Source organism: Callospermophilus lateralis, chromosome 1 (genome assembly GCF_048772815.1).
Source record: "Callospermophilus lateralis isolate mCalLat2 chromosome 1, mCalLat2.hap1, whole genome shotgun sequence".
NCBI classification, from domain to species: Eukaryota; Metazoa; Chordata; class Mammalia; order Rodentia; family Sciuridae; genus Callospermophilus; species Callospermophilus lateralis.
Window position 1 is genome coordinate 216,874,943 of NC_135305.1, and position 23,066 is coordinate 216,898,008.

The following is a 23,066-nucleotide window of genomic DNA, read 5'->3' on the forward strand; positions in this document are numbered from 1 at the left end:
CCCTGGTTAACTACGCTTTTATCAGCCCTGGCCGGTCCTTTAATAATCCTCATATTATTGCTAACTGTAGGACCCTGTTTGCTCAACCGTGTAGTTTCCTTTCTCCAAGCTCAAATTGGACAAGTCAAACTTATGGTAATCAGACAACAATATACCCCACTAGCAGACATAGAATGTGACACCCCCCCAATGATCACTTTTATGATTAAAAGTAACCAGAAGAAGAAGTGGGGAATGAAAGGTTAATAATCTTGAGAAGTGTGTGGTAATCTTGTTCCCAGAATGTGCTGTCCCCAACTGCCAAACTGCAGAATGTATTCCCTTACCCGGTTGCATGCAAACTGCCCACTTGCCCTGACCCGTCAATGAACTTCCCTCCCTGCCCTCTCCAAGGAAAGTATATAAGCTCTGCTTAAACTGTTCTCAGGGCTCTTTGCTCTATTCAAGTGAGCTCTGAGCCCCAGCATTCTGGACCCCCAATAAACCCTTTGCTGTTGCATGAGACAGTCTCTTGGTGGTCTCTTCCTCTGACGCTCGCCTGACCTTTACACTATTATGAACTTAATAGTTTCATATACATTGTATAATATTTATCAAAACTACTGATAAAATGTCATCACAAAGCAGATTCAAAACAGGACTTGATAAAAGCCACAAACTACAGCTAACATGGGAACCTTGGTGATTATTATTAACCAAGACAAGAATACCTTATTTCTTATCTGACTTATAGTTAGGAGACCCTGCACAAACAAGAAGAAAAATAAACGACTTATGAATATTATAATAACAAAAATGCACAGGAACTATTATTTATATTTAAGTCCAAAATAACGAACTTACAGATATTAAAGTTCAGCAAGGTTTCCAGACTGAAGGACCTAATCAAATACTTTTCAATAGCTTTCCTCTAGCAGAGCAATAGTCAATAAAACAATGAAAGGGAAAAGTAAAGACCTAAAGGACTGAATCAATGGAAAAGAGTTTATCGCACAGGTTGGTAGACTCAGAGTTTTAAGTATGATAGCCTGTGGACAGGGCTCTAGCAGGGTATTAACGCATTTGATGAGCATGATACTCCCAGGCCTCAGGGAACCTGTGTGACAGGCTCTAACCTTAGCCCCGCCTCTAGGAATTTCCAGGGGTCTTGCTTGGCAACCAGGTCCCATCTTAGACCCAACCTCTGGAATATTAAAAGCCACGACCCTTGATCTGGTCTCACCTGAGTCCACTCGGGCGGCCTAGCCTGTTCCCTCCCCAGCCTCGACCACGGTTCTGGTTCTCTTTTTACCTACAACCCCAGGGAAAATTAGCAGGTTTCATGCGCTGATGGACTGAGCCGGCCGCTCCGCGCCACGCCCAGCTCATGAAGCCCCGCCCCTTACGCAGAGCGTTTCTCAGAATGCGGAGGTGGGTAGCGGAAAACAGAAGAGCACGTCTGCGCACGCGCAAGGTAGCTGAGTGTGTGCTTGAGGCCGCCATGACACTTTATGCTGCAGCCCGCGTGTGAGATATATTCTTGCCTGAGTCCGCATCCTATCCGTTCCGGCCCGGCGCCATCCAGGTATGGTCCGCGGGAGGCGGAAGCCTGGCTTCCTCTATTCCGCCGCCGCATCCTATCCCTCCCGGCCCCCCCCCCCCCAATCCTGGTATGGGCCGGGGGAGGCCGAAGGCTGGCTTCGACTCGTCCGCCGTCCCCGGGCCCCCTTCACCCGCGCGGCCCAGAGTACCGTCCCCTCCGCCGGCACCGAGCTCGTCCCGGTGACCGCATCGGGGACTCCGGGCTGCGCCAGCGGCGGTCGCGTCTCCTGCAGGCCTGAGCTGGGGAGCCCCGCGACCTCTCCCTGCGGAGAGCAGAGGCCTCGCCCGCGTCGGGGTCCTGGTCCGGAGCCTCGTGCGGGTCTGCACACACCCAGCGTGGGGTGAGCTCGGCCCCCTGCCCCTGGGCCTCGCTCACTGTCTAGCGCTGGTCTGAGAGTTCCCTGGGCCTGGGGCATGTTTGACACATTGCATTCAGATACACAAGAGGGAGCTGATTTTAAAATACTGTTAACCCGCCTCCTGGGCAAGTACATTTCATCCTTAATAAAGTGATACATTTTAGCCTGGCGCGGTGGTGTACGCCTGTAATCCCAGCTACTTGGGGCTGAGGTAGAACTTGATCCCAAGTTCAAGGGCAGCCTGAGCAATTTAGGCAGGCCCTATCTCTACACAAAAAATTAGAAGGGCTGGGGGTGTACTTCAGTGGTAGAGTGCCCCTGGGTTCAATCCCTAGTACTGCAAAATGCAGGGAGAGAGAGAGAGGAAAAAAAAAAAAAAAAAAAAAGCTTGGTCACTTATTTATAGATTCTTTAAATTTTGCACAGAAAATGTGCCAGTTTGAATTTTTTTCTCCTAAATCCTTTTTGTTTTACATTTTTTTGTTTCTTATTACTGCACTTGCCAGGACTCCGAGCTGAATGGAGATTAGCATATAATTTTCATTCTTGCCTTGTTCCTGATTTCAGAGAAAATTAATCAGTATTTCACTATTAAATAGAATGTTTGCATTTTTTAATGTATAAAATCTAATCCTTTCTAGTGGCCTAAGTTATTATTAGCAATGTACACTGAAATAGATGAGTCATTGCTTTGTGTCTAAGGGAATATGTCAAATAACCTTTCTCTGAATACTGTGAATTTCATTAATCAGTGATTCAATTTTTGTTTATTTTATTCTTGTGATGCTGGATTTGAATCCAAGGACTCAACGCTAGTAAGGCACTGTACCACTGAGTCCCAGTGATTCAGTTTTATTCTTTTTATAGTGATTCAATTTTTAAGCATCCGTCATTCCTAGGATGAAATGAACTTAAATTGTGATTTATACTTATTGTTCATTTTTCAACTGTTACCAATATTTTTGTATTACTTGTACTTTGTATGTGATCTGGCATATTTTTTAGTTGTACCCTTCTGGTGTTGGAAGTAGATAATTATCTTCCCTTTCTACACTGGAATTATGAATTTCCTACTTATTTTGTGAAACTTTCTGTAAAACAATTTGCAACTTCTGTTTCCTTGTGCATGTTTTAAATATGATTCTTTTAATGACTGGATACAATGAAATTTTCTTCTTTCTCCCCCCCCTCTTCTACCACTACCATCACCACCCACCACCACCACTACCTCCACCACCTCCACTACTTCTTCCTTTTCCTCTTTCTCATCTCTTCTAGGTTCTACCTCTTGTAGTTCCTGTTACATCCCAGTAGTCCATTCAAACTCTTAATCCATAAAATGGATTAATCCACTGATGAAGTCAGACCCCTTATAATCCAGTCGCTTCCCCCAAGCCCCAACTCTGAACACTGCAGCACTGGAGACCAAGCCTTCAACACACAAGGCTTTGAAAGACATCCCAGATTCAAACCATAACAAATAGGTTGATTCTCTTTCTCAGAAATTAGGTTTTGTGGAGCCTATTGGGTGGGGTTGGGATGACAGCAGTGTTCAGGGGTTTGTAGTAATGCCTATTACCCTGTAAAATGGTAAAGAAGTAAAAATATTGGTCAAGGTGCCCCAAGAAGCCTAGTGTTTAAATAAATTAGTGGTTTCTTAGATATGAGTCAGGGAATATATATTCTTAGGGTTGAAGGCACCACTTATACATTTAATGCTTTTTGTTATCATGGGGAAATGGACAGCCAGATGTTCTTAAGACTTGAGTTAATTTACTAATAAAATGTTACTATTTACCTCTTTTGTATCATTGACAAGGATAAGAGTGTTTTTTGTATCTCTAGGGAAGAAAGGATTGTTCCAGTGTCACACAAGTTCAGTTTGTATTTACTTAGGAGTCATGGTATGTGTTTTGAGTTGTCACTGGTAATTGATGTGCTACAATATCCAGACTCATGAGTATGGGAATTCTCTGGAAGGCTGGATTCCCATGTCAGCTTCTGTCTTACCTATAACTTCTCAGTGTCTTACTTTTCTTTATGAAGGTGACATGGAGGAAGAAAGAATAAGTGTTGGGTTACAGAAAAGTATGATGCAGGTAAGTAAATGCTCTAAAAGAATATTTCTATTTCATTTGATATCCTGCTGCTATTTTAGAGCACAGGTTAGCAATCTGCTTCTTTTTTTCGATCACATGGTAAGTGTTTTAGGTTTTGAAGGTCATAGAATTTCTATTACAAGGAAATTGTCATTTTAATACAAAAAATATTCATATAGGAACATAAACAAATGTTTTATTGTATTGCAATAAAACTTTACTTATAAGCTAGAGTAAGTGCATGTGCTATAGTTTGGTGAGTCCAGGCCACAATACTATAAACCTGAGCCAGCTGTGCGCCTGAGTTGAAAGATGTGCAGGGTCTTGGGCCTCTCAGGATTGTGAGGGGGGAAAAGGAAAAGTTCCCATTCACTCTCTGTGTTTTCATTCAAAAAAACCTCATCAAGATTTAAACCTGAGTTTGATGTTGTGCTCAGTGCCTTAATAGGAATAAAGTAGCAGGTGAAGTTATTCTTGAATAAGGAAGAATTTCTGAATAAGGAATAATATGATATTGTCCAATATGTGGTCTTGGTCCCATATCCTGGCATAGAGTTCCTAAAACCCTTCAAATGTCTGGAGTGATAAGAGTAGTTTTGTATGATGACTGGTGACCAGGACAGATAGCCTCAGGATGACTGCTGGTCCAGAAGAACTAAAGTATGCTTGACTCTTCAGCCCTGTTCCCTAACCTTGAAGTTGAGAGGTACTGAAGGTTAAATTGATTATTTAAATTGCTAATTTAAATCAGTCATGCTTTCTAGTAAAGCCTCTGTGAGAACCCCAAAAGAATGAATTTAGGGAGCTTCTGTATAGCTGAATATGTAGAGGTTCCTGGTACGAGGCACCCCAATAGGCATGGAAGTTCTGCAGCTTTTCCTACCCTGCTATGCCATATATATTTCTTTATCTGGATAGTTCTCTGTATTTATAATAAACTATAAGCCCAAGGAAGTGTTTGCTTAGATTCTGAAAGCTATACCAGCATATTAGCCAACTCAAGGAGGGTACAGTGGGGACCCTGAGATGTAGCCATTTGGTCAGAAGTATAAATGACAATGTACTAGTTGTTATGTTGTTTGAAGTATGGGGAAGTTTTGTGGGACTGAGCCCTCAACCTGTGGGATGAAGCTGTCCATGTAGATAGTGTAAGAATGTTATTGAATAACAGGAAACATAGCTAGTGTCTGTTGGAGAACTGCTTGATGTGTGTGGAAAATTACCCACATACCTAATATCCAGTGTTCTGTGCAGGTTCGACGGAAAATAACTTTGATTTTTTTTTTTTTTTTCTTATTTCATTACCATCAACTGCAAAGAGACTAATGTAGTATTTTAGAAGTATTTTGGCTTTTAGACAGGATTTGTTCAGTCATAAAGTATGTGTGAGTAGAAAAGGAAAGAGATCTGCTGACGGAATCCTGCCATAGACTTGGGGAGACCACAGAATCTTCTGAACCTCCCGTGAATTGATTCTCAGGTCCCCATGCTGTCAGCCTCACCCATCATCTCACTCACACTGGAGGAATTGTACCTTTCTGAACAAAATTTGTGGCATCTTTTAGGACTCGGTGACCTTTGAGGATGTGGCTGTGAACTTTACCCAACAGGAGTGGGCTTTGCTGGATCTTGCTCAGAGGAGCCTCTACAGAGATGTGATGCTGGAAACCTTCCAGAACCTGGTCTCACTAGGTAAGATTGGCAACGTTGTTCATGTAGTGGTTTAGAAAACAATTTTATCTACTAGTTGACCTTGTTCCAGGATCTGTGCTGAGGAATGGGAGTACTTAGTAAATAAGACAAATGTGGTCACTAACCACAGGGTGCTTATGATCTGGAGGCTTCTTCATGAAAATGAACACGGGCATATTAAACTTGTTTCTTTTTCCTTTTGTGGTTGAAAGCCTTGAGGCTTATTAAGTGTTGAATGTGTGGTGATTGAGGGGCTTCTCTGAGGCACAGGGAGAGTTTGTGATTTGAGACCTTTGAAGAGTCTACTGCTGTGAATGCCCTTTACCCAGAGAGCACCAGGAGCACACCTGTAAGTTAAACAAGCGGGGTTTTGAAGTCATGAGAGAACATACCCATGGGGAGTCAGGGGCATCTTAGTAAGAGGGCGTTAGAAAGTACCTATTAGAGAATTTGTGCTTTTTGGATGATTTAGAGATGAGTCTATGGGGTAGATTATATTGGTTTCTTAGGCTCTCTATGAACAAGTACCATAAACTGGTGGGTAAAAAGTATAGAAATTTTTATTTTTTCATATTTCTGGCATCTGGGAGTGTGAAACAAGGTGTCAGCAGAGCTATATTCTTTCTAAAGGCTCTAAGGAAAAAGTCCCTCCCTATCTCTTTCTAGCTTCTGGTGGTTGCTGGCAGTCCTTTTTGTTTATAGATGTATCACTCCAGTCTCTGCCTCCACCGTTACCTTCCCTGTGTACCTGTTTCTAATCTCTGTTCATATAGGGACATCAGTCATTGGATGTAGGATCCATCTGAATCCAGAATAATCTCATCTTAACTTTACTATATTGACAAAAACCTTGTTTCCATATAAGGCAACATTCTGAGTATGGGTGAACATTTTCAAAATAGGCTTTAAAAAAATGTATGTGTGTTTGTACATTTGTACGTATGCATATATGTATGTATGTATGTGTGTGTTTATGTGGTACTGAGAATTTAACCCAGGGGCTCTCTACCACTGAGCTAAATCCTCAGCTCTTTTTTATTTTGAGAAAAGGTCTAGCTCAGTTGCCCAAGTTGGCTTCAAATTTGGGATCTTCCTGCCTCAGCCTCCTGAATAGCTGGAGTTATAGGTGTGCACCACCATGCCCCAGAGTAACAGGCTTTAATTTTTAGAGCAGTTTCAGTTTGAAAGCAAAATTAAGTGGAAGGTAGAGAGATTTCTAACAACTACTGTCCTCACAACACAGACAGCTTCTTTCACTATGAACATCTTCCACCATAATGGTCCATGTTTAATTTACAAATGATGAAAGTACATTGACACATCTTCATCATTAACTAGAGTCCATAGCCTATATTAAGGTTCATTTGTGATGTTGTACATTGTATGGCTTTGGGCAAATGTACAATGACATGTACCATCATAGTAATATATAGATTAGTTTTATTCCCATAAAAATTTTCTGTGCTTTCACTTTTGAGTCCCTTACTCTCTCTTAACCCTTTGGCAGCCACTGGTCTTTATATCATCTGTATGCTTTTATCTTTTGTGGAATGTCATAAAGTTGGAATGTATATCGTATGTAGCTTGTTCAGATTGGCCTATTTCACTCGGTGATGTGCATTTAAGTTTCGTTCATGTCTTTTTATGATTTTTTTTTTTTACTGTTGAATAACATTATGTAGTATAGATGTGCTACAGTTTATTTATCATCCCGTTTATTAAAGGGCATGTTGGATGCTTTCAGGTTTTGACAAGTATGAATTATGCTCTCATAAACATGTGTAGATTTTTGTGTGCAGTTTGGACTCCTTGGATGAATGCCAAGGGACACAATTTAATTACTGGATCATATGGTAAGAGTTTTTTTTTTAATATTGATTTTTTTAGATGGACACAATATCTTTATTTATTTTTATGTGGTGCTGAGGATTGAACCCAGCGCCTCACATGTGCTAGGCGAGTGGTTGCCCCAGCCCCATGGTAAGCGTATTTTTAATTTTATAAGAAACCCCCATATTGTCTTCGTAAGTAGCTGTACCATTTTGCATTCCCAGCAAGAATGAATGAGAGTTCCAGTTTCTCTACAGTTTTGCCAATATTCAGCATTGTCAATTTTCTGGATTTTGGCTGTTCAAAAAGGCGTGTAGAGGTGTGTCACTGTTTTGTTTTTCCTGGATGATTTTAGGATGTGGAGCTTACTTTTACTTTTTTACTTGCCATTTGTCTGTATTTGTTTAATTTTTTGTTTAGGTCTTTGGCTATATTTTTATGGTATTTTTTTTTTTCTCTTATTATTGATCTTTAAGAATTCTTTGTGTAATGCAGCAAAAGAAATGATTAAGGGCAAAGAGACAGCCTTCAGGATGAGAGAAAATCTTTTCCACCTACTCCTCTGACAGGAGATTAACATCCAGAATATACAAGGATCAAAAAAATTCAACAGCAGAACAAAACAAACAAAAAAACAAACAAAAAACCGAAAGCAAACAAAAACCAAATAACCCAGTCAAGAAATGGGCAAAAGGGACTAAAGAGATTTTTCAAAAGAAGAAATGTGGCTGGGATTGTGGTTCAGTGGTAGAGAGCTCACCTAGCAGGTGCGAGGCCCTGGTTTTGATCCTCAGCACCACATAAAAATAAATAAATAAAAAAAAATATTTAAAAAAAAGATTATTTGTTAAAAAAGAAAGAAGAAATGCAAATTGTTGATTGATTGTATTTCTTCTTCTGTGAAGTGTCTATTCAGTTCCTTAGCCCATTAATTGATTAGATTATTTGTTTTTTTGGTGTCAAGTTTTTTGAGTTCTTTATATAATATAGAGATTAATGCTTTATTGGAGTTGCATGTGGTAAAGATTTTCTCGCAATCTGTAGGCTCTCTCTTCACGTTATTAATTGTTTCCTTTGAGAGAAGAAGCTTTTAAATTTGAATCCATCTCATTTGTTGATTATTTTGACTTTGCTTCTTGCATTTTAGGAGTCTTGTTAAGGAAGTTAGATCCTAATCCAATGTGGTGAATATTTGGGCCTATTTTTTTTTTCTATTAGGCATAGGGTCTCTGTTCTAGTGCCTAAGTTTTTTATCTACTTTGAGTTGATATTTTCGCTCAGGGTGAGAGATAGAGGTTTAATTTCATTTTGCTACATATGGATTTCCAGTGTTGCTGTACCATTTGTTGAATAGGCTATCTTTTCTCCAGTGATTGTTTTTGGCATTCTTGTCTAGTAGGAGATAACTGTATTTATGTGGGTTTGTCTCTGTGTCCTCTATTCTGTATTGTTGGTCTACAATCTGTTTTGGTGCCAATACCCTGCCGATTTTGTTACTATACCTGTGTAGTATAGTTTAAGATCTGGTATTGTGATGCCTCCTGCTTCACTTTTCTTGCTAATGATTGCTTTAGCTATTCTGGGTCTCTTTATTTTTCCAAATAAATTTCATGATTGCTTTTTCTATTTCTATGAAGAATGTCATTGGGATTTTAATAGGAATTGCATTGAATCTGAATAATGCTTTTGTTAGTAAGGCCATTTTGACAATATTAATTCTGCCTGTCTAGGAGCATGGGAGATCTTTTCATCTGCTGAAATTTTCTTCAATTTCTTTTTTTAGTGATCTATGGTTTTCATGGTAGAGGTCTTTTGTTAGATTGATTCCCAGTTTTTGGGTGTGGGGGGGCTATTGTGAATAGGTTAGTTTTCCTAATGTTCTTTCAGTGGATTCATTGATGATGTATAGGAATGTGTTTTGATTTATGGGTGTTGATTTTATATCCTGCTACTTTGCTGAATTCATTTATTCTAGAATTTTTCTAGTAAATTTCTTTGATCTTCTAGTTATAGAATCATGTCATCAACAAATAGTGATAGTTCTTTATCTCTTTGTATTTCTTTAATTTTTTTCTTTTATCTAATTGCTCTGGCTAGAGTTTCAAGGATGATGTTGAATAGAAGTGGTGAAAGAGGACATACTTGTCTTGTTCCAGTTTTTAGTGGGAATGCTTTCAATTTTTCTCCATTTAAAATTATGCTGGCCTTGGGTTTAGCATATATAGCTTTTACAATGTTGACATATATTCCTACTGTCTCTAGTTTTTCTAGTGTTTTGAGCATGAAAATGTGCTGTATTTTGTCAAATGCTTTTTCTGCATCTATTGAGATGATCATATGATTCTTGTTGTTAAGTATATTATTATAATGAATTACATTTATTGATTTCTGTATATGGAACAAACCTTGCATCTCTCAGATGAATCTCACTTGATCATGGTGCACTATCTTTTAAAAATGTTTTGGTATGTGATTTGCCAGAATTTTATTGAGAACTTTTGTATCTATGTTCATCAGGGTTATTGGTCTGAAATTTTCTTTCCTTGATGTGTCTTTGTCTGGTTTTGGTATCAGAGTGTTATTGGCCTCATAGAATGAGTTCGGAAGGGTTCCCTCCTTATCTATTTCATGGAATACTTTGAAGAGTATTAGTATTCATTTTTCCTTAAAGTCTTGCAGAACTCAGCTGTGTGTCCATCTGGTCTGGGCTTTTCTTGGTTAGTAGGCTTTTGATGGTGTTTTCAATTTTATTACTTGAAATTGATCTATTTAAAGCATGTATGACCTCATCATTCAGTTTGGGTAGGTCACATATCGTTAGAAATTTGTTGATCTCTTTAATATCTTCTATTTTATTAGAGTATAAATTTTCAAAATAGTTTCTAATTATCTTCTGTATTTCAGATATGTCCATTGTGATATTTCCTTCTTCATCTTGTATTTTAGTAATTTGGAGTTTTCTCTTTGTTAGCATGGCCAGGGGTTTATCTATTTTACTTATTTTTTCAAAGAACCAACTTTATATTTTTGTCAGTTTTTCCAATTGTTTCAATTTCATTAATTTCAGCTCTGATTTTAATTATTTCCTGTCTTCTACTGCTTTTGGTGTTGATTTGTTTTCCTTTTCCTAGGGCTTTGAGATGTAGTGTTAGGTGATTTATTTGTTGACTTTTTATTCTTTTAATGAATGCGCTCAATGCAATAAACTTTCCTCTGAGTACTGTCTTCATAGTGTTACAGAATATTTTGATATGATTATCAGTGTTCTCCTTTACCTCTAAGAATTTTTTATTTCATTCTTGATTTCTTCTACTATACATCATCATTCAATTGTGTATGATTTAGTCTCCATTTGTTACTTCTATTTTTATTTTATTGTGATTTCTAATTTCATTCCATGTGGTCTCATAGAATGCAAGATATTATCTCTGTTTTTTTGTATTTACTAAGATTTGCTTTGTGCCATAAGCTATTGTCTGTTTTAGAGAAGGAGCCATATGCTGCTGAGAAGAAGTATATTTGCTTGTTGATGGATGAAATATTCTATGTATGTCTGTTAAGTCTAAATTATTGATTGTGTGATTTAGTTCTATAGTTTTCTTATTTAGTTTTTGATTTAGAAGATGTGTCACATAGTGAGAGTAGTTTGTTAAGGTCACCCAGTATTACTGTATTGTGGTCTATTTGACTCTTGAAATTGAGAAGCATTTGTATGATGTAGATAAATGTTCCATTGTTTGGGGCATGAATATTTGTAATTGTTATATCCTTCTTATATATACTTTTCTTAAGAGGTATGAAATGTCCTCTTAAGGGAAGTATATATAATCTCTTCTGATTAACTTTGGTTTCATGTCTACTTATCTGAGATGAGAATGGAAACCTCTGCTTGTTTATACTATCCATTTGAATGATAAGGTTTTCCCCGTTCTTTCACCTTCAGCCTGTGGATGTCTTTGCTCATGAGGTGAGTCTCTTGAAGACAGCAGATTGTTCCATCTTGCTTTTTAATAAAATCTGCCAGGCTATGTCTTTTGATAGATGAGTTTAGACCATTAACTTTCAAGGTTATTATTGTGATATGATTTTGTGTTCCCTAACATTTTGATTTTTTTCTGGTTTTTTATTTGTCTTAGATTCTCATTGGGTTGAGGGTTGTTTTAGTGTAGATCCTCCCTTTGCTGGTTTTCACTTTTTTTTTCCCCCACTTCATCCTCATGGAATATTTTGTTGAGAATGCGTTGTAATATAGACTTTCTAATTGTGAATTCTTTTAATTTTTGTTTATTATGGAATGTTTTAATTTCATCTTCAAATCTGAAACTTAATTTTGCTGGATATAAAATTATTGGTTGGCATCCATTTTCTTTGAAAGCTTGAAATATATTATTCCAGGACCTCCTAGCTTTGTGGTTCTGGACTGAAAAATCAGTTGAGATCTGAATTGTTTACTCTGTATATGTAATTTGATTTTTTTCCTCTCATGCCTTTAAGATTTTATCTTTATTCTCTGTGTTAGTCATTCTAGTATAATGTGTCTTGGTGTGGGTCTGCTGTAATTTTGTACATTTGGGGGTCCTACAAGCCTCTTGTATTTGATTTTTTCATTCCATTCTTTAGATTGGGCAATTGTTTACTATTATATCATTTAAAAATTATGAATTCCTTTGGTTTGTTTCTCTGCTCCTTCATCTATTCCAATAACTCTTAAATCTGGTCTTTTCATGTTATCCCATAATTCTTGGATGGTCTGTTCATGGTTTCTTACCATCTTCTCTTCATGGGGAACTCTACTTTTAAGATTATATATTTTTTCTTCATTGTCTGAGGTTCTGTCTTCCAAGTGATCTACTCTGTTGGTGATGCTTTTTATTGAATTTATAATTTGGTTTACTGATTCCTTCATTTTAAGGATTTCTGCTTGTTGTTTTTTTTCTCATTATCTCTAACTCTTTATTGAAGTAGTCTTTCACTTCCTGTATGTTCTTTGATTTCACTCCTCATACTGCCCTTTATTTCACATCAATTTAACTATGTGATCTGAACTCCTTCTTGGACATTTTTTTTTTTTTACTGCGTTATCAGAGGCTTCTGTTGTTGAAGCATCTTGGTTAGTTTGGGGCTCTTTATTTTCTTGTTTTTTCATGTTGTTAGTGTGTTTTCCCATCTAAAAATATGAATCTAAGGCAGCATAAAATCTACCCTGTAGACTTTTAATGTCTAGGTGTCTGAAGGTTTCCAGAGCCTCACCTTTAATGGTGAGACCAATATCAATATTAGTCAGGATTTAATATGTAGCCTTAAACCTAATAGCTCCCACTAAGGCAACTACTGCTTTCTCGCATTAAACCAAAATGATGAATTTAATAACTATCTATAGTAGAAACAGAAATTTTATTAAAATGGTTTACAATTTCAAAGGGTGGATGAGAGAACGGAGTAGTGTAGTATGTAATATTTGTGAGGGAGGAAGAGAGAAGCTAGAAGTAAAAATTCACAGGAAGAGTGGAAGAGGAGCGGACAGATTGGCTGTTGATTGGAGAGAAGTTGGAAAGAAAATAGCATAAAAAGCATCCTGTTCCAAATATGGTAGAGAGATTAGTGAATAAAAAATAAAATAAATTTTTTTGGAAAGTCGAACTGTCTCTGTCAGTGTTCAACAGTTTCTCGGCTCTGACTCTGATGTCTCTCGGGATCACCAAACCCAGATCAGCTCTTGCAAACCTAGTCTCTTGCCTACAAACCTGAGTTTCAAATACCTCAGGCTTTGCCATTTATAGTCCCAAGATCTCAATGCTGCTCCTACTTGCAGAGAGACCACGAGGAATACACTCATGCAAACAAGCAACAGCAAGAGATTCAGCAGCAATACCCAGGCCACTAGCACTCTCAGCAAGAAGACCCCAGGGTCCTCTAAACTCACAAGTATCCCAACAATGGACCTGCAATTCTGGATTGTAGTCCCCAGACAGAGGGCCTTGCGGTGGTAAACCTGCTGACACCCAAGTCCCAGTCCCTGGCTGGTATCCCAAAATGGGTGCAGCCACATGCAACCAAACCTGGAATCTCTCCTGCAGCAGTCCTCTAGGCTGTGGTAGCAGCAGTAGTGGTGGCTGCATTGGCAGTTACAACTACAGCTGTGGGGGCAGCTTCACCAGGTGTTCTCCAGGGGTCAGCAGCAATGTGGGCTTCAATTGCATCCACAGTTTCTTCTGTGGCAGCACAGCACCCAGAAATAACTCCTCCAGGTGGTCTCAGTCTAGCATTAGGGAAATCAGAGGCAACAGCAATGGCGGTAGTGGTGCAGGTGGTGGTTGAGTAACAGGAGACTTCTGGTTCAGCTGCAGTGACCATGGAGGTAGCATCAGAATCGAGTCAGGGGTAACCAGGTATTGCCCAGAAAAGAGACCTCTGGGCACAGCAGTGGCTTCTGCAGCAACCCAGAAAGAAGACCTCCAGGCGACCTCAGGCTGGCAGCAGTAGAATCAGAGGCAGCAGCAATTGACACATGGGTTTTTATTCTGCCATAATGAAGAATGAAATTATGGCATTTGCTAGTAAATGGATGGAAATAGAAAATATCATGTTAAGTGAAATAAACCATATTCAGAAAGCCAAGGGTCCAATGTTTTCTCTTGTGTGTGGAAGCTTGAGCAAAATAAGAGGGAAACAGGCAGAGAGAGCCCATGAAAATCAAAAGGGTAGGATAGGTAGGGGGCAGATGGGAAGGAAGGAGGAAGAGGGAAAGAGGGGACTGCAAAGTGCACCTGGCCAAATCGTGCTGTGCACATATAGGAATATACCACAGTGACTTTCACTATTGTGTGTATCTATAAATCAGGAATTAAAGCAATAGATAATAGAAGGAAGACCAGTAGAGAAGAGGAAGGGGACAGAAGGAGGGAGGAAGGAAAGGAAAGGAGAAGTACTTGGAATTGAAATGGAGCACATTAATTCATGCATGTATGGTTGTGTCCAAATGAATTGCAATATTATGTATGTGATAATACACTAATAAAAATATGTAAAAAAAAAAAGAAAAAGCATTCTGGGCTGGGGTTGTTGCTGAGTGGTAGAGCGCTCGCTTCACACATGCGAGGCCCTTGTTTGATCCGCAGCACAACATTAAAAATAAATAAACAAAAAAGGTATTGCATACAACTAAGAAATATTTTTTTTTTAAAAAAAGCATTCTTTGTGTAAAGAACAGGAAAACAGTTTCTTATCAGATAAACCTCTGTGAAACAGCCTCTTACCAGAGAAATTTTTTGCAAATGTCTTCTTTTAGGCATAGCTTATCTTTTCTCTGGATACTATCTTTCACAGAGCAGGAATTTTAATTTTAATGGGGTGTATTGTATCAGTCTTTTTCTCATCGATCATACCTTTGATATAGTATCAAAAAAGTCATAGCCAAATCCAACGTCATCTAGATTTTCTTCTTCTAGTACAATTTTTCTAGTTATATGTTTCACATTTAGATCTATGATCCATTTTAAATTAATGTTTGTGAAGGGCATAGATTCATTATTTTATGTGGGTATGTCCAGTGTTCTAACAGCATTTGTGGAAAAGGCTATCTTTTCTCTATTGTGTTGCTGTCAATTCTTTGTCAAAGATCAGTTGACTACATAGTTATTGCTTGTTATATAGGGATTTGATACTAATATCTTCCTAGAGACCTACATCTGTGGATGGTCAAAATCTCTTAATTAAAATTCCCTGGTACACAGCTTAAGCTCTCATATACTTTACATCATCTCTTGATTATGTTTAGTGCCTGACAAAATGTAAGTGCTATGTAATTGAAACTGGAGTTTGAAATGAAACCAGATTCTCCACTCTGCTGGTCTGTAGGTCCGCATAAATTACATGCCTCTGCAGCTGAGAGAGCCCATTTTAGTATTGCAACTAATCACAGCAGGGAAATACCTGTCTGGTCAGCTCTATGGGTCAGAGCTGGCAGAACCCGACTCTTCTTCAGTATTACTGAGCAGTGTGTTGTAGCTCTCAATGGCAGACCTCAGCAGCTGGCTGCCATTTTTTTTTCAAGGTTGGTCTGCACAGATTTGAAGAGAAATTCACAGACTACAGAAAGCAAGAGTGAAGGTGTAGTATTTTTATAACTGAAAAGAAAGGAAGCAGAACTCTCAGGGGCTGAGAGGGGGGAACCTGAGAGTAGGTTTCCACTTAAGGGTACTAGTCTAGGGACTTAATAGCTACTGGATGAGGCATTCATCAATATCTGTGCTAATCGGTCTTGGAAAGATACTAAGGGTGTTGGTCAGTATCTATGCTAATCATGTCTCAAAAAAGTGTCAGTACTATTGGTCAACACCTATGCTAAACAAGTATTGGAAAAGTGCCAAGGCTCTTGGTTTGGTCTGTGACATTCTGATTAGTTAGGCCTTGAGTCTGTAGTCTTCACTCAGGTCGGCTCTACCTCCTTTTTCCTGCCACCCGGGACAAAGAAGTTGACTGTAATGTTTGGAATGTTTTCTGTAGGTTAGTTTTGTGAAATAGCCTCTTCATTTAAAGTCTTTCTCTCTCTCTCTCTCTCTCTCTCTCTCTCTCTCTCTCTCTTTTTTTGGTGTGAGGGAGTGCATTTTCTTAACTGTCTGCCTGTTTTACTATCTATCCTATCTTATTCATAATTACTTTTGTACTGTATTGATTTGGACATAAGCACAAAAAATACATGTTTAATACAGATGTAATTTTTTCCTATTGTATTTTCTATCCATGGTTGCTTGAATTCACAGATATAGAGGGCCAACTTTACTTATGTAGATCTGTGTTTGTGCTCTCTACTCTGTTTCATTGATATATTTGGACATGACTTTTGGTGAAACCGTTTTTAACCCTAACAAAATAAGGGTATTGTGTCCAACAACAACTAAAGAAAATTAAAAATATATAAAACATATTCTGGCTGTATCCCATCAGCTTATAGTAATATTGAGGTTCCACTGTGAATGTAGGTCAATTTTTTTTTTTGTAATTTTTTACACCTTTATTTTATTTATTTTTATGTGGTGCTGAGGATCAATTTTAGCACCTTGCACATGCTAGGCAAGTGGTCTCCAGTGTACTACATTTCTAGCCCAGATCAATCTTTCTTTCTTTGTCTTTTTTGTGCTGGAAATTGAACACTTAGGGGCACTTTACCAGGAGCTACATCCCCAATCCTTTAAAATTTTGTTTTTCTTTGCTTTGAAACAGAATCTTGCTAAGTTGCTGAGGTTGGCCTTGACTTCATGATCCTCCAGCCTCCCAATCCCACCCTGGGATTTAGGCTTGTGTCACCATGTCTGATTCAGATCAATTCTTTACATTAGAGGCTGCCTTTCCCCCCACATCTCAGCTTTTTCTTTTATCTTCTCTATTTTTCTTTTCTTTCTTCTTTCCTCTTCCTCCTTCCTTTGCCTTTTGTTTTTCTTCAATGGATTTGACATTTTGTTTCAGTTAAACTCATTCTTCTCTGTCTTTAGAGTATCAGAAGACCAAAGTTTGACCCAATCTTATGGAAAGATATTTGTGATTCTTCATTGCTTTCCCTCATGATATTCCTTTCCTCGTGTGCAGGGTACCCACTACTCACTCCCAATCTGATCTCCAAGTGGGAACAAGAGGAGGAACTGCAGACAGTGAAGACAGACCATATCCAGGGCATCTGTATGGAGCACCACCAGGAAGGCAAGAATCCCTGGGAGAAACTGGCCTGGGAGGAGAAAAAATAAAATAGAAATAAAGCAAAAGTTTGTTTTGTCTGAGGAGGCTCATTATCCACAGATGCCTCAGAGGATTATTTTGACTGTTTATCTGTCCTCTCATAGTTTCCTTGTTCTTGGCAAAGATCTCCATATTTGCTTTTTTAAAGTTTGTATTTGGTATGTGTATTTTATCCTTTCTGTTTTCCTCTTCTAATCATTTAAAAAAATTATTAATGGAAATTTTTAATATATTTTCTATACTACTATGAAATATCAAGTTAATAGAAAAATTTTAACATAAATTTTTTTTTTAAATTATTTTTTCTATTTTGTTATACATGATAACAGAATGCATTTTGATTCATATGAAGCCCAATTTTTCATGTCTCTGGTCCCAATAATTTCTACTGGTCACGTTACCATCACTGTCATTCTTCATAGAACTATTTTTAATTTTTTAGCACTGGGGAACCCAGGTGTGCTTTACCACTGAGCTATATCCCATACCCTTTTTAATTTTGAGACTGAGTCTAAGTTGTTGAGGCTGTGCTTGAATTTGTGAACCTCCTACTTCAGCCTCCCAAGTAGGTGGGATTACAAGCCTGTGTTACCATACTATGGTAATGTTACCATAGTACGGTTTCATGGAAATTTTTTAGTGAATTGTTTTACTTTTGACCCTTGTGCCTATTAATACGAAGTCCTGAAACAGCTGCACCGCTCAAAGTCCTTCGCTCATAGGTAACTTTATTTATTTATTTTTTTTGTTTTGTTTCAGGTTTTGAGTCTCTACTTAATACTAAGGAATTAGTTGTTCTTCAAGAGAACAATGGAGAAAAAATATCCAATGAACAGAAAATAGTGAGATTCAAAAGAAATGGTTTCTGCTCCTCTATTTTATATGAAAACCAGGACTTCCATGGTGTGGATGATTGGAACAAAAGTCATGAGAAAGTTTTAAGGTGAGTGCCCTTCATATAAGAGAATGTAGGGCTTCAGGATACAGTTTTGAGATTCAAGAAACATATTTTGGGGCTGGGGTTGTGGCTCAGTAGCAGGCAGAGTGCTTGCCTCTCACATGTGAGGACTGGGTTCGATCCTCAGCATCACATAAAAATGAATAAAGGAAATAAAGATATTGCATTCATCTATAACTAAAAAAATATTTTTTAAAAAGAAACATTTTCAACATAAACCTAGGTCAAAAATTATGCTTTCATAAGAATGAAATCATGGCATTTGCCAGTAAATGGATGAAACTGGTGCAAAGAACCAAAGGTCAAGTGTTTTCTCTGATAGGTGGATGCTAATTCACAATGGGGGGGGGGATTGGGAAGAATAGAGGTACTTTGGATTAGAAAGAGGGGAGTGAGGGGAAGGGAGGGGGTGTGGATATAATAGTAGAATGAATTGGACATTATTATCTCATGTGCATATATAATTGCATGACCACTGTAACTCTACATCCTGTATAACCAGCAGAATGAGAAATTATACTCCATTTATGTATTATGTATCAAAATGCATTCTGCTATCATGTGTAACTAATGAATACATGCAAATAAAAAAAATTTACAAAAAGAAATAAAAGGATTCCAATTCAAAATAAAAAAATATTGTGCTTTCACAGGGAATTTTGTCTAGATAGTTTTTCCTACAAATGATACTGAGGTATTGAAGGTTTGACACACAGATTGGTTTGACAGATTTATCAGAAAAATCATATAAGTCAAAAGCTCAGTGACAATGTTGGCTGTGGAAGAGCGGTCTTGAGAACTTTTAGCTTATAAGTTGATGGGGCAGAAAGCATACATATTTACTGAAAATGGCAAATTTTATTACTAATAATCTGTCTTTTATTTTTAAAAGTCATGTGGTAGAGAACATCTGTGAATACAATGAAGAAAATCAATGTGGAGAAATTTCAAATCTTATGCTTCAGAGAACTACTGAAGTCAAATCCTTTGAATGCTGTGAATGTGGAAAGTCCTTCCTGTTTCATTCATCACTTAAGAATCACACCAGATCTCACACTGGAAACAAACCCTATCAGTGTAAGGAATGTGGGAAATCCTTCCATTTTCTTTCTTGTTTTAAGAAGCATATGAAAACTCCTACTGAAGAAAAACCATATGAATGTAAGGAATGTATAAAGGCCTTCAGTTGTTCCTCCATGTTCAGAGCACATATGAAAATTCATAGTGAAAAGGCAAACTATGAATGTAAGGAATGTGGGAAAACCTTCGGTAGTTCTTCCCACCTCACAGAACACAAAAGAATTCACAGTGGAGATAAGCCCTATGAATGTAAGGAATGTGGGAAGGCCTTTAGTTGTTCCTCATCACTCTCCAAACACAAAAGAATTCATAGTGGAGATAAGCCATATGAATGTAAGGAATGTGGGAAGGCCTTTAGCTCTTCCTCTCATCTTATACGACATATAAGAATTCACACAGGAGAGAAGCCTTATGAATGTAAAGAGTGTGGGAAGGCCTTCAGTGAATCCTCAAAACTCACTGTACATGTGAGGACACACACGGGAGAGGAACCCTATAAATGTAAGGAATGTGGGAAAGCCTACAATTGCCCCTCCTCCTTAAGTATCCACATGAGAAAACACACTGGAGAGAAACCTTATGACTGTCTGGAATGTGGAAAATCCTTCTATCTTCCCACTTCCCTGAACACACATGTGAAAAATCAAAGTAGAGAGAAACCCTATGAATGTAAGGAATGTGGGAAGGCCTTCAGTTGTCTTTCATCCTTTAAAGCACATGTGAGAGATCACAATGGTAAGGTGCAATATGAATGTAAGGAGTGTGGGAAGGCCTTTAGTCATTCCTCATCCCTCACTGAACACCTAAGAACTCACAGTGGAGAAAAGCCTTATGAGTGTAAGGAATGTGGGAAGGCCTTCATTAGTTCTTCCTATCTTACAGTACATAGAAGAACTCACACTGGAGAGAAACCTTATGAATGTAAAAAATGTGGGAAAGCCTTTATTCGTTTCTCAGGTCTTAGTAGCCACTTGAGAACTCACACTGAGGAAAAACCCTATGAATGTAAGGAATGTGGGAAGGCATTTCGACATTCTTCATACCTTACTATACATGCAAGAATGCACACTGGAGAAAAACCCTTTGAATGTCTTGAGTGTGGAAGAGCTTTCAGTTCTCCCTCATCCTTTGGGCGACATGTGAGAAACCATACTGGAGATAAACCATATGAATGTAAGGAATGTGGGAAAGCCTTCATTAGTTCTTCCTATCTTACAGTACATAGAAGAACTCACACTGGAGAGAAACCTTATGAATGTGAAAAATGTGGAAAAGCCTTTATTTGTTTCTCAGCTCTTAGTATCCACATGAGAACCCACTCTGAGGAAAAACCCTATGAATGTAAGGAATGTGGGAAGGCATTTCGACATTCTTCATCCCTTACTATACATGCAAGAATGCATACTGGAGAAAAACCCTTTGAATGTCTAGAGTGTGGAAGAGCTTTCCGTTCTCCCTCATCCTTTGGGATACATGTGAGAAGCCATACTGGAGAGAAACCATATGAATGTAAGGAATGTGGGAAAGCCTTCAGTAGTTCTTCCCATCTTACAGTACATAGAAGAACTCACACTGGAGAGAAACCTTATGAATGTAAAAAATGTGGGAAAGCCTTTATTTGTTTTTCAGCTCTTAGTATCCATATGAGAATCCACACTGAGGAAAAACCCTATGAATGTAAGGAATGTGGGAAGGCATTTCGACATTCTTCATCCCTGACTATACATGCTAGAATGCACACTGGAGAAAAACCCTTTGAATGTCTAGAGTGTGGAAGAGCTTTCAGTTCTCCCTCATCCTTTGGGATACATGTGAGAAGCCATACTGGAGGGAAACCATATTAATGTATGGAGTGTGGCAAGGCCTTTATTTGTGCCTACTTTCAAAGATGTGAAAATTCGCACAAGGGACAACATATAAATGTAAGGAGTAAGGGAATCTCTGCAAGACTTTTTCTGAACTAATGCAATTTTTGAAGTCTCATTTTGTGAAGTCTCATACTGTAGAGACAATATAAATGTGAGAAAGTAGAAGATTATCACTCATTCTTTTGAATAGTTTAGGACAACTGTGGGAAACCCTGTGTTTGTAAGCTATATAGTAAAGCCTTTTGATTTTGAACATAACTTGTGCCGCAGTCTGGCTGGGCTGTGCAAAGTAGCAGGTGAGGGGGGCGGACAAGCAACTTGTGAAGGTGGAAACAGCGGGAGCCACTGTGTTCAGACCAGCAGAGGTATATATACCCAAGTAAATACAGACAGCTTATCTCAATTAACATCCAGTTACAGCAATCAGTCATTAAGGAATCCTCACCATCTTAATAATTAGACATAGCTTAACTCAATTAACATCATCTAGATACAGCAGTCAGTCATTAAGGAATCCTCATCATCTTAATAGTTCCCTGGCGTTAATTCTCAAACCACTCCTCCTGGCAAAGTGCCAGATGCCATCTTGACTAAGTTGTGGCTCTCAACACTTGTATAGGAAAATTCAAAATTTGAGCTAGAAAAGAATATCAGTGCCTCATTAAAGTGGACTTCTAGGGGGTCATTGATTTTCAATGTTTTCTAATAGGAAGATTTAAGGTTATGTTTCCCTTTTCAGCTTTTATGACATGAGTATGAGATGTGTTTCTTTAGCTGAGATGTAAATGTTATTTCTATTACAAAGTCTTTTGGAATCTTGGGACATTGTATGTGTATGTGTGTATGCTTCTCCTCTGAGACCGGGTCTGGCTGTATTGTCCAGGCCTATAACTCCTGGACTTCTGCATTAGCCTCTTACGTTTGGGAGTGCAGGCATATATCATTGAGTCTGGCTCAAGTGCATTTTTTTTTTTTTTTTTTTTTTGGCAGTCAGGAAAATGATGTTTTTTTTTTTTTTTTAATTGTTTTTTAAGTTTGAACTCACAGAATGGGCACCTTCTTTTTCTTCGCCTTCGTCTTTGCCATTGTCTTCATCTTAGTCTTTGTCTTTGTCTGGATACTGAAAGTTGCATACCCAATAATTCCCCCCTTCCCTTTAAACTATGAGTACCAACTGTTTTTGAGAATATTAGTGTTTAGTATCAAAAGATTTTCGTGTGTAATAAAAAGTTTTAGTAGAAATTAATTAGTACAAAGGCCTTGAAAGAGTATAGTGTCATCTATTTGCTGTTTTGTGTTTTATTCTTTATGTTTGTTCATGACTGGAATCTTTTTTAATTTAAATTTTTTAAGTTGTTGGTGGATCTTTATTTTATTTATTTATATGTGGTGCTGAGAATAGAACCCAGTATCTCATACACGCTAGGTAAGCACTCGACTCCTGAGCCACAACCCCAGCCCTCATGGCTGGAATTTTGAACTAATGTTTTAAGTTAATAAAGTGTGTTATATTAATTTGGATATAGCTGAGGACTACATTTCCCTTAATCACTTCTAATCCTAGGTGATAGTTTTCTAAAATAACTTTGCAAGAAGTTTGAAAGGCTTTAGGGGAAGGAGCTACAATTGCCTGCTTATTAGGACCACAATATAGGTAAACAGATGAGTAGGGACCTTGTGGGCCCCAGTTTTCAGCTCATTTTTCTGAGTATTGAACGCCCTGATCCATACTTGCTCAAAACTGAATGTTAAGTGCTTGACCTCAGTCTCCTCAGGGGCTGCACCTCCACAGACATCTCCATCAACTCCTGTATTCTGGCCAAACACAACTTAGATTTCTCTGGCAAGCTCTGGTGTTGCCATTTTG

The 23,066-nt window shown here is 38.1% G+C and overlaps 1 protein-coding gene across 1 annotated transcript; it reads left to right on the forward strand.

The window, feature by feature from the left end:
- The first annotated feature begins 1,481 nt into the window (after positions 1-1,481).
- On the forward strand, positions 1,482-21,944 carry LOC143394700 (uncharacterized). Its single transcript, XM_076849359.2, has 6 exons — positions 1,482-1,564; positions 3,987-4,039; positions 5,605-5,731; positions 17,147-17,257; positions 18,053-18,236; positions 19,144-21,944. The coding sequence occupies exons 2-6, from the start codon at positions 3,992-3,994 to the stop codon at positions 21,173-21,175; spliced, it is 2,502 nt and encodes an 833-aa protein (XP_076705474.2). The 5' UTR covers positions 1,482-1,564; positions 3,987-3,991; the 3' UTR covers positions 21,176-21,944.
- Positions 21,945-23,066: the final 1,122 nt, after the last annotated feature.

Coding starts and splice junctions, on each gene's coding strand:
- LOC143394700 (XM_076849359.2), top strand. CDS start 3,992: ATGGAGGAAGAAAGAATAAGTGTTGGGTTACAGAAAAGTATGATGCAG. Junction 4,040..5,604: donor TACAGAAAAGTATGATGCAG/GTAAGTAAATGC, acceptor GGCATCTTTTAG/GACTCGGTGACCTTTGAGGA. Junction 18,237..19,143: donor AGTCATGAGAAAGTTTTAAG/GTGAGTGCCCTT, acceptor TATTTTTAAAAG/TCATGTGGTAGAGAACATCT.